Raw genomic sequence first — 12,092 nt, 5'->3', positions numbered from 1 at the left:
TGTTAGAAAGTTCATGAAAGTATATTGAAGTACGATCACCTTTTGATTCTGCTTTCACTTGACAGTTTATTCTGTCTACATTTCAGATCCTGACCTACAGTGTGACTTTGAAAATGGGCTGTGCAATTGGGCGCAGGATGTTGAGGATGAGTTTGACTGGATCAGAATACAGGGTCCAACCCCCACGGTTAATACAGGCCCGTTGAAGGATCACACGACAGGCACGGCCAGGGGACACTACCTCTACATGGAATCCTCTGAGCCACATCAATTCCAAGATAAAGCAGTTTTGCTCAGTCCTCTCCTCAACCCTTCTGGCAATGGAATCTGCGTTTTCCGCTTTCATTATCACATGTTTGGAAAGCAAGTTTACAAGCTGTCAGTGTTTCAGAGAACTGTGAGTAACACCAAGGGATGGCCATTGTGGTACGAGTTTGGAAATCAAGGAAACAGATGGATCAGACAGACACTCTACATCAGCAGCTCTAAGCCATTTCAGGTATGAACCTTCTAGGTTGTGAAATGCTTATTTGCTGTCTCGTAAAACACTGTGAGTATATAAACGACTGTGCAATCTCAAAGCTGCTTGTAATTGTCTGATCAAATTGAATTTAAAATACATTTGTAGGGGTTTTTTTTAGGAAATATGTCTGAAATATTTATTTTTGTGGAATTTACTTTTCCTCCCAAAACATGTGATTATAATGTTTTGAATAGGAACATGGAGTATTTAAAGTAGATGTTATTTCTGTTTTTCAAGCATTTAGTGAAACAAACAACTGGATCTGCTATCAGAACAACATGGCAAGATTTTGTTTCATTCATGGAAAAGGGACTGTTTAAAGAAATATTCTTTTCTATACCTTACTTTTCCAGAGTTGCATATTAATCTTTCATTGTATAATGTCAGAAAAAAATATCAGTTCAAGATATTTGAGTGCGAGGCTAGGCCAACAGTTAAATATCATTTGGAGAAAGAAATTATAATAATAAGTTACAGCAACAAATCTTGATTTATTTTCTCTCCTTTTAAAAATTATATATGTTCTTTACCTTTCACTATGTGTGAATTGTTTAATCTCGTTGGATTAATGAACCTGTAGGTTTATTAAAGGAGACAGTTCACTTGACTGCCAACTGGTAATAAAATTAACTTCAACAAAAAACCCCAAAACACGTTATAAAAATGAACACCTTCTTTTAAATCTAATATAAACAATATGCTGTAGACTGTCCCACATTTATTTCCCAAAAGATTATTTTTAGGAGAAGTTCTATCCTCTTTGGAGGAAAAAACCTTAATATTATTGTGATTGCACAGAGGCACCTGGAGGGAAAGTGCTCACTTTTCATGCAGACCTTTTGCAGAAATGTAAAGGAGCATAAAGGAGTAACAAGATAATGCTAACAAGGTCTTCCTAATTTTTTTTTTTTTTTTTTTTCCTCTCTCCAGTTAAGAAAACACATCTTATGTCTGGTAGTTTATCTAAACAACTATAATCTCACATGTCCTACATTTCATCTCCTGAAGGTTCGGGAAGTCTGTTCAGTAACTGAAAATATTTTTATTGTGCTAGTGTTGTAGGACTTTGTATTGTACTTGCCCAGTTCTGGGCAGGGAATGTAAAGGTCTTACATTCTTTTGATGTAGTTTTGTTTTTCATAGTCATTTTGGAGAGGCATGGGGCGTAAGGTATCATTTGATACTTTGTTCTGAAAAAAGAGTTCAAGATCTGATGTTCATTACTGTGTACTGCATTTCTCTTGATGGAGCTCACTGTGTCATAACCTACAACCCACAACCCTTCAAAACACAGAAATTTTGAAGAAAAGTTGTTATTCTGTTTTGAGTAAGTTGTCAAGTGCTGACCTCTTTCCAATCTTCATTTTAAGTACATAGCATTTGGATACTTCCAGAGCTAAAGACGTGGTGGGAAAGGTCTTCGCACTCTGTTTTCACTTTTTCTCTGAAGCCATATCTCTATTGAGCTGTGTACTAGAACAGCCTCCAGTTAGTTTTGGACTGTCTGCTGACTGGGTAACGGTATTAAAGTTGCAGCCTCTATGTCTACTATGTTGTGTACCCCACACTTTACAAAGCTGAGACTCTAAGACCAAAGATGGCTTAAGTCTTTGTAACACAGACCTTCGTTTTGCTGTTTTCCTTCTAAATGTAAGGGATGATCATAAATCTGAGATAGCCGATACCACCTCTTCCTGTTCTCTCTCTAGGTGAGCGTGTTACAATGTTCCAAGAAAGAATCACTATGAATAATAAATCCCTCAAATTCACAATTTCAGTTTATTTACTAGGATGGGAAGCCAACTTGGGGAGCATGTAAACAACTGTACCCATATACTAACAGTTAGGAGAATGAGTTGTACTCAGCCAAAAATTCAAAGCAGCAAAGAAAGATACTTGAGGACATCTGAAAAGCCGTATCACCTTTTCAAAGTTTGAAATTCTGTAGATATGAAGCTGTAGGGCCTTTAAATGAATGTTTTGGTAGAAACCCAAAGGGAACAGTGCATGAAGACTTCCTTTGCTCTCACCAGCTCCCACTAAACTTGAGAATCTTAAATTTCTCAAGAAATCTAGCTGCCATCAAACTGTGGCTGAAACTTGTTGCGTTTTCATCAAATGTTTTACATCAGAATGTTAAATGCAACATCAGTAAGCAGAACGAGAATAGCTGGATGAGTGAAAAGGGAAATTTAACATTAGCTTATTTAAATGAAAGAAATGCAGTTCTCTGAGCCAAAATTAAGCATATCTCTCAAATACTAGTACTGAAAAGTGACAAAACTGGTCCGAAATACACATGCTTATAAAAATTTTGCAGTTTTAGTGATCTAGAGTTTCTCTTTGAACTGGTGTGACGTGAAAAGCTACAAAGGAATTAATAATCTTCAAGAAATTATACTACTGTGTTGGGTTTTTTTACTAAAAAGTTTGGGTTAAGAACATACTTCTTCTCAAGATACTCCTTTTTACTGTATAAGAACCTTCTTTCAGTGTGAAAATAATAGACTATTGAGTGTCCTTGTCTCTTTAGTCGATCTACTCTTATTTTAATCCCCCTGAAAAATTTGCTTACATGTCTTTTCCTTAAAGGTACAGTTGAAGAGATAGTAGAATCACAACCTGTCCATGGTAGCCTACTTATAATGATGATGACTAGTGTTTGCTTTTATTTTCCTTGAATAATCATAATACTTGAAATAGTTTCTGCTCAGAAGAAAGTGCAAAGATTCTATTTTAACATCTTAGATAAATGTAGCTGTCTTAGTTCGCTCTATTCATTCCAATTTCTGTGGGTACAGAAAAAGGAAATGGTGTTATTATGTGAACAAAGGCAAAATTCTGTATTTCAATCCTATCGGGCAGTGTAGTCTCCTTTTAGTCACGATATAAATCACATATCTACCATGTCTGTCATATGGTATCTAGCATACTTTACTATTTTGCAAATCATATCATTTAAAAAAAAAAAATTACCTTTACCTTAGTTCAATTCACTTTTTACTCATCTCCAATAACTCTGTAAAAAAAGATGGTTATATACCTTTGATGCTCCAAAGCATAAGTAATACATAAAGGAGCAAAATATTATATGATGATTTTATAATGATCAGTGTAGATTTTTTTTAAGTTGGCTGTTGTAAAACTTAAAAATGCAAATACATGATTACATGATTTTAATGCTACATTGAGTATAATTACTAAAAATTTTAATATTTTGAGTGTCATATATAAATCCTTACATCTCCCTTCAACTATAGAATTTTTTCCCTTTGAGTGTGAAAAACAAGGACCAAAATCAGGAGAAAATAAATAATGACAATTTATTGAAAAATGCTAGCTTATGGAAATTTATATGCAAAATAAAATTGCAATTAAGTGAATAATAAATACATTTGGTATTTTCCTATTTTACAAGTGGTTAAGAAAAGTAAATAACCAAATCTACCATAATAATTTTACCCTTATTATCAATTAGGTATTAGCCTAGAAAGTAATGGAATATTGATTGAAAATTAGAATGATACATTTGCTATGAATATAGAATAGCACCATGTTCTACAAACGCAAATATAATCCAAACTTCTTTCTCCAGCTATCTGCTATTTTTAGTACCTATTGTGCTATTTTTGTGTTGTTCTCAGTGTAGAATCCAAAATGTTTGTATTTTAAGGGCCTCATTCTGAAACATGTCTGCCTGAGTATATTCATAAGGGTGCAAATCGGATTTCTCAAGCTCCTAAGCAGCATTTGAAACCTTAAGTCTGGAATATGATCAAACATGAGAAGACAGATAGCTGAAGCACAGTGGATCTCTTTCGCTTTGATTCGTATGTTGCTATTTGTACCTTTGACACTCTGAGATGCTGTTTGCAGGTATAGTGGTTGCACCATTTGTTGGTCATGATTTAAAAGAAGACAATTTTTTGTATTCAAAAGTTTTGTCAGTTTGGGAAAAAGTACTTTCTGTCCTGAAACTGACCTCTATTTTTTTAAAGCAGAATGTGACTTGTGTCTTCGCATTCTTCTGATGTTCTGAATACCTCTGCCTCTTATTCAGGCTGAGCTATCAACGCATAAGTGCTGACCAGCCCTATTTCAGATTTCTCACATAAAGAATTTCGATGTTGGCATTTTACTGTGTGTTGCAAATGTATCGAAAATAATTAGCTTACTTGTCTTGTAAAGTCCTTTTGTCTTATTTGATGTTGCATAGTATGATGTGAGCTGTCTCTTGCAGCATCTGCAGGTAGAAACGTTCACTATGACTGTAGGTTTGGGGTTTTTTTTTGTTTGTTGGGAGTTTTTTTGGTAAATCCTAGACCCTCTAGAGAGTCAAACATGCCATCTCCCTTTCACGTTCCTAAACTTATAGGATCTGATGTTGTAGCCACCCTGTGCTGAACTGGTAGTCATTCCATATTACAATCACTGAGCATCGTTTCTAGATCATATAGAGTGAAACATCTTTGAGAATTACTAGGGTTCCCTTAAGCTTGTAGACATAAAGCAACAACAGGCAGCCTTCAGGAAGTATTTGTTTTACTTTGCTACAACAGGATATTCATCGAGTGAAGCATTACAAATGTCATCAGCCCCAACATAGGCAGACGCTTTGGAAATTTTACCCCAACAGTTATTAGTTGTCTACTGAAGAGGAAGCCTTGGATCACTTCCAAAGAAATCCTTAATAAAATTAATATATTTCACAATACATTAGCTTAAGGGCAAAATTAGTTCTGAAATTATTTTCTAAGTTAGTCACAGCCCTAATAATATACTATTTATGATCTGTGACAGTATAATCAAATATGATATCAGTTGTATGGCTGTTCAAATAGGAAGGTTGAAGTGTTAGTCATAATTGGTTCCAACACAGAAATCCTTAAGTATACTTCTTGAATGGTGTTAAATCAAGAACCAACTTTATTTTTTAGCTGCAATTTGTCTAAAGACAGAGAAGAATCTAAAGGAAGTTTTCTTCATTTCCGAAATACCAGATTAAGGTGATTGTTTTGCCTTCTAATACATTTGTTTAAATCCTCATTTTTCATCTTTTCATTTCTATTATGGAGCTATAGGGCATATTATACCTTTACTTAACAAAGATTTTAAAATTCAAAGGTAAATTAGATCACTTGAAACAGATTTTATTTTCAGTTATTCTTATCTTTTAGCCATAGAATTAGTTGTGCAGACACATAGTTACAGTTGAGTTTTAACCTTGATTACAGGGTTGTGTTAGGTTTTCCTTAATTATACCCAGCTACTTCTTGCATTATGGTTTTAGTATGCCCTTGACATAAGATCAGTTTACTGTCAAATGCATGTGTAGTAAACACACAGTATTTGCATCCAGGTTCTTGCCATTCATCTAAAAAGAGAGACAGGAAGAGCTAAAAAATATATTTAAGGTACTAACTGATAGATGATCACAATCACATAAGCTGTATCTACTTTCTAACTTTCTGATCCCTCCCTTTTCATTCCTCAGTGAGATGACATAGTGATTCTTTGGAAATTCTGATGATCTGCTCTGTAATAAATGAAAGATGATCACAAAGTTTACTCTCTGGTTATTTCTGTAATTCTAGCTTTTTCTTGGAATTACTTTTCTTAGAAGAGAGCAGATTGATCAACACACTCCCACCCCCGCCTCCAAACATTTGTGTAATGAAAACTAAAGGTTCTAGTGGAAAATTAACTTTTTGGCATAATTCTACTTTACAAACCGATTTTAAAGGTTCTGAGTCCTGTTTCAAACAAAAAACTTGTGCTATGGCAAATTGTGAGGTTTCAGAATTTAACGTTTTTATTTCATGCATCTCTAGTGATGATAATTATATTTCATACAAGAATAATATAGTGAGACTTGTTATAGTGAACTAAATACCCTTTGTATCAATTTAAGAAAAGATACTGACTTTCTAGGCTTCCTCGTCAGCTATAATGCCCTTGAAGTAAGAAAACTTCAGGTTTCATTTCCTACACAACAAGCCACAGAACTATTGATATTACGAGTTTTAGATGTCATATCACATTTCACAGCCCCTCTGAGAGAAATTTTCAGTGGGGTTTGTAACATCAATACTTCTGTAGATCAACTTAAGTGCGGGAGTTTTTCAGTCTTCTCTAATCATTACTGTCAGATTGAAATTCTGGACTTACACTGGTGTACTCCAGAAAATGGAGCTGACCAAATTTAGCTATATTCTAGTTCTTGCACGCAGCTTCACTGGAAGAGTGTGCATACCTTTTTATCATCCCGAAGATAAGTACTATATCCTAGTGTGAAAAGTGATATGAGAAGATCATGTTTCAGCCTGTTACAATTGCACATCAGCACATGCAGCTAGGGCTTATCCTTGCCACTCAGTGTTGTTAGAAGGAAACTGGTTCTGATGAGTTTGTGCTCTTTCTTCTATATATCCTAAGAAAAAAAAATAAAGTAATTGTGTATTTGCCCTTACGTTGGGAAAATTAGGCTGAAAAAAAACAAATGTAGAACTGTTTGACCCTTTCTAGAATACTTGAGTAAAGAGTGTTCCTCTTAGAGATGGTTGAGATGTAACAGAGAAACATCAAATCAACAGTGTCATAGAAAAGCTGCATAGAGAATGATCATTAATGATTTCTCTGAATACAGAGAATGAGAGGTCTCCTGTGAAATTATTAGGCAACACAATCACAACAAAAGGAAATACTCTTTTAGGATGGTCTGCTATACGATTCGTTGCCACAGGATGTTTTGGGTACAAGGAAGTATTAATGAGATCAATAAGTAATTTGGGAAATTATTGAAAGAAAGGTTTGTTAAGGGCTTTAGCACAACATTGAGTCTGTAACCTCCACCTGTGATATACTGCTAAGAGTTGGGGATCTACCACTGCGTGCCTGTTTTGTTCTTATTGTGGATGTGGCAGCAGTCCACTGGGAGACACACACTGCAGTTGGCTGGACAGCTGACCTGTCCTGCACCTCTGGTGCATCTGTCCTCACGCTGTAAGGCATTGTGCTGCAGACAGCTTTCAGTGCATCGGGAAGCTCACCCTTTTTGATATTCTAACTACGATTTCAGGTTTTCTGCAGTCACTTTTGCCCTTATTGAACCAGGTTTATTGTTGTCAAGTGTTGTTAGCCTTCTGCCTTGATTTGATTGTCTGCTTGCTTCCTCGTTCAGGGCCTCATTTTCAGTGTGTGCTGACATACTGGCAGGAATTCATTAATGTTTAGTTACTCAGATACATATCTTTCACTAAAATCTAGTGTTGAAGCAACTCTGAATTTATCAAGGACTTCTCTGAGGTGTTTATTACACGTCTAATAGCCACTTGTGATCATTTTTCTGTTATTGCTTTTGATCCATTCCCTGGCAGCAGTTTTCACACGAAGCTTTAGTCATCGTGGATTTCCACTCCAGCAACAACTTCAATTTCGACTTTTGTTTTGTCATTCTTCGTCTTCCTTCTCATACTCTTCTCCTTTGCACTTTCCCTGATAATCTACTGAGAGTAGTATTCAGGGATTCTTTATTTTCTTCTTTTTTTTTTTCTTTTTTTCTTTTTTGCCTTTTAAAGGTTACCACATGCTTCTTTTGCTTCTTGCTCCTCTATTTAACAGCTTTCCAGTACCTAAAGGGGGCCTACAGGAAAGCTGGAGAGGGACTTTTTACAAGGGTGTGTAGTGATAGAACAAGGGGCAATGGATTTAAACTGAAGGAGGGGAGATTTAGATTAGATATAAGGAAGAAATTTTTTTCATTGAGGGTGGTGAGGCAGTGGAACAGGTTGCCCAGAGAAGTTGTGGATACTCCACTGTGTGCAATACTCCACGTGGGGTCTCACCAGAGTGGAGTAGAGGGACATAATCATCTCCCTTGACCTGCTGGCCACACTTCTTTTGATGCAGCCAGGGTATAGCCTACTGTCGTGGGTTAGGCCGATCCGGCAACTAAACTCCACACAGCTGCTCTCTCACTCCTTCTCCAGTAAAGTGGAGAGGAGAAAAATATAATAAAAGAGCTGAAGGTCGAGACAGGAACAGAGCAGCACCCGCCAACCATGGTCCCAGGCAAAAGAGGCTGTTTTTTTAAAGCAAAACAGTTTATTAACAGCTACCTAAAAAGAGAAAAGCAAACAAAAATGGTTACTTGAGAGGATGACAAGAAAACAAGGTCAGATCTTAAAACAACACCACTCCCCCCCTTTGCCTTTTCTTCCTGACTCTACCTCCTCCCCCAAGCGGTGCAGGGGGCAGGGAATGGGGGAGTGCAGGTCAGTTCATTCCATGTTGTAACTGCCGCTTCTCTTAAAGGAGAAGGAGTCCTTACACCCTTGTCCCTTGCTCCAGTGGATCCCCTACTCACGGGGAAAGCGTGAGTCCTACCCGCAGGAGGCAATCCTTACACCATCGGATTTGCCCCAAGTTCGGGCTTTACCAGTCTCGGACTTTTAAGAAGTTGTTGCCACTCGCTCTGGCGCGGGTCGTCATATCGAACTTAAATGCGTCTTCATACAGACTTCAAACGTGTAAATGTGCCTCCCATGCAGACTTTGAATGCGTAAATGCATAAATGTGTAAATACGCCTCGACCTGTGCCCATAATTCACGACAGTCTCAGGCATCTCCTTTTACAAAACACCTCCCCATCAGCGGGGGTCATCCCATGGACTCTAGATGCGTACCGTGCTCAGGCTCTGGCATCTCTTCTCGATGTGGATCCTCCACGGGCTGCGAGTGGGTCTCTGCTTGCTCCACCGAGGACTGGTTGCAAAGGGGCCGCTTGCAAGGGGGACTCAGCTGCGGCACACGTTGTTCCGTCCCATCTTCACTGACCTGGATGATCTGTGTGTACGTTTGTCTCAGATCTCCGTCTTTTCTGGGTGAACTCGGCTTGGTGGGCACCCCGGGAGTGGGGCTCTCTCCGAGTTCCCCAAGCGGCTCCGCCGCTGCCATCCTCAGCGGGGGGGCGCACTGGCCCGGCACGGACCGCCAACCCAGCCGGGCACTGGGGAGCGGGGGCAGCGCCTCCCTCCCTTCTCCTTGCTCCTGGGCAAAGGCACACACCTTTCCGGTTTCTTTGTCCCGATGTAAATAGGGCAATTCATAGAGGCGCTGATTGGCTCAAGCCCCAAAGGGGATGGGAGTCCGATCTCGTGGGCAGCTTCTGCCACCCAGACCTCCCCACCACATCAAACCATGACACCTACATATCTCTGTAGGCTATATAAAAAAACCCCAACAACCAAAAAAAAACAAGGCACCCAAAACCAAAAGAGTTAGTATGTTACTGATATTTAACTCTCAGGTCTTGTTAGAATGTGTCCTAGCAGGTTGTGATATGCCAAGATGGTTACCGGGTGTCTGGGGGCTGTGCTGGAGGATGCTGACGTCAGGCGAAATCGTGTGGATTACTTCATGTCTGTACTGCTGAAGTATCAAGCCTTTTGGTATGACAGCTCCAGTACTTGCACTTGTATGATCTAGGCTCCTCCATCATGTCCTGTCCTTGTGACCAAGATCAAGGACTGCCTTGGAGAGCTGTAGTGGGCCGGGAGTAAAAGCCGACATAGCTCATGTCCATGTTTCATGCAGAACTTGTGTAGACTCTGGTTTGGACAACTCATGCTCAGATTCCTTCAGCAGTCCATAATCTAGGTGAGAAACAATAGGAGCATTTAGTTGACAATGAGGAAAGTGGGACGCTTGTGGAAAAGTAAGAAAAACAACCATAAGAATTTGTGGTTGGTGGTGAACTTTGTGTTGATAGTGAAGGCTACTCAGTACCTACAGTATGAAGTGAAATACAGAGGTCTTAACATCTTGGAAATGTGTGTGGTGCAAAGCGATATACTTGAAAGCCAAAAAGTAGTATGATTTTTATTAAGTCATTTCTAGACATCAGTATTGTCATTTTTGAGAAGCGGATTTCAGAGCATAGAAAACAGCGTGAAAACAAGGAAATCACATGAGAAGTCAGGAAAATGTATTGTACATTGTGCAAAACTTCAGGGATAATTTCATGGTTTTAGTTCAGTGCTTTAGGAAAGAAATTGCCCTTTTGTTCAATGCTATTACAGTACTTAATATTACAAAGCTATAATCCAATCTGAGACAACAAAAATAATTTATTCTTTGTGTTATTGACATTGGTATGCAGTGGAAGACTTGTCATGGTGTCAAGTCACAAAGTATGCACAAAGGGGACCAAGAATAAGAATTTCTAAGCTATCTTAACAATACCTTTTCCAGTCAAAATCATAATCTTAATTTCACATCTGTAATTTCCTTGCAATATTTTTTTGGAGGAGGGGAGGGGGGGGACATATGACAACAAAGGGCACAGGGGTGAGTGTGTTTGACCTTTGTTCCCTATTTGCATGCAGGAAGCTCAAAGGAATTCACATGAGATAAAAATAACCTTTCCATATGCCAATGAACTGGCAAGCACTGCCTACATTTTAAATATGGAAAATCTGAAGTATGAAAGGTTCTCACCACCTTTCACAACCCACTGAGAGACTGTGTTGAGTCATTTGAATTCAAAGGAAATCATGTAAAGAAAGAATTTCACTTTTCTGAAAATTAAGAGTAGTGTCTTAAAGTTGTTATTGATATTATTGTATTACCTATCAGGAATTGCTGAACAGGAAAATGAGACTTGGATTACTTTGTAAAAAGAGGAAATTTTAGTGACTTTTTTCTCATTCCTTTACTAGGTCTACAAGCCATCTTTGAAAAGGTAACAAGAAATTCCTGGGAAAGCAGTACTTCATTGAAGTTTTAATTAAGTCTCCTTCCGTAGTTCTATGCTTTACATCAAACACAGGAGTTTTTAATATTATTTTCCATAATCTTTCTATGCTTATTGAGTATGCTTATAGCAGAATTAAGAAATAATGTAGAAATTCTACTCCCACCAAAGTATATAGCAAAACTTTCATTATTTTTAATGAAGACAGGATTTCATGACAAGTCGTGTGTTCCAATGATATCCTTATGTTATTGTTTTCTTACTTTGGTAGGTTAAAGCCACATGCGTGAATGTAGGAGCAGCAACTCTGTATAACTTATTATCTCAGACAAAATCCTTTGGATAAGGAAAGGCATCTTTAGGCAAAAGATGTAATATTGATCCCCTTGCTCGCTATCTTTTGCTGCTAAACAGAGAATTGACTTGGTTGCTGGCACAAATGTTCACATAAGCATTGAAAAGAAGGCGATGCATGTCTTTTCTCAGGAGACTCCTTAGCTTAGCATGGAAGAATTGCCTTAGCAGTAAGCATTGCATAGATACAGATACAGATCTGTCTGTGAAGGCTCTATCCGGAATTTTCTGGATAAAGATGTGAAGATGTCTTTATGCAGCCCTTGACATCTTGACATGCTCCAGGATACAAGAGGGAGGGACAAAAGTACTGAGGTCATAACAAGCTATCCTGGTAAATGTGTGATGAACCTTTTAGGACCAACAAGTCTTCAGAACTTGACATAGTAACTTGAATAGAATGCTGTAATTTTATTATATATTTATTTGGTTAATTACTTACTTATTTTTAAGATCTGGGGA

General features: G+C 38.0%; 1 protein-coding gene across 1 annotated transcript in view; it reads left to right on the top strand.

The window, feature by feature from the left end:
* The window catches only part of MALRD1 (MAM and LDL receptor class A domain containing 1), a 272,026-nt gene that overhangs the window by 60,858 nt on the left and 199,076 nt on the right, over window positions 1–12,092 (top strand). Inside the window, 1 exon segment of the mRNA XM_086614885.1 lies at window positions 87–499. Coding sequence (XP_086471011.1) covers window positions 87–499 — 413 coding nt within the window.

This window comes from Tauraco erythrolophus, chromosome 7 (genome assembly GCF_009769465.1).
Source record: "Tauraco erythrolophus isolate bTauEry1 chromosome 7, bTauEry1.pri, whole genome shotgun sequence".
NCBI classification, from domain to species: domain Eukaryota; kingdom Metazoa; phylum Chordata; class Aves; order Musophagiformes; family Musophagidae; genus Tauraco; species Tauraco erythrolophus.
Note: the sequence above shows the minus strand (reverse complement) of the source record. Positions and strands in the feature narration are given on the sequence as shown.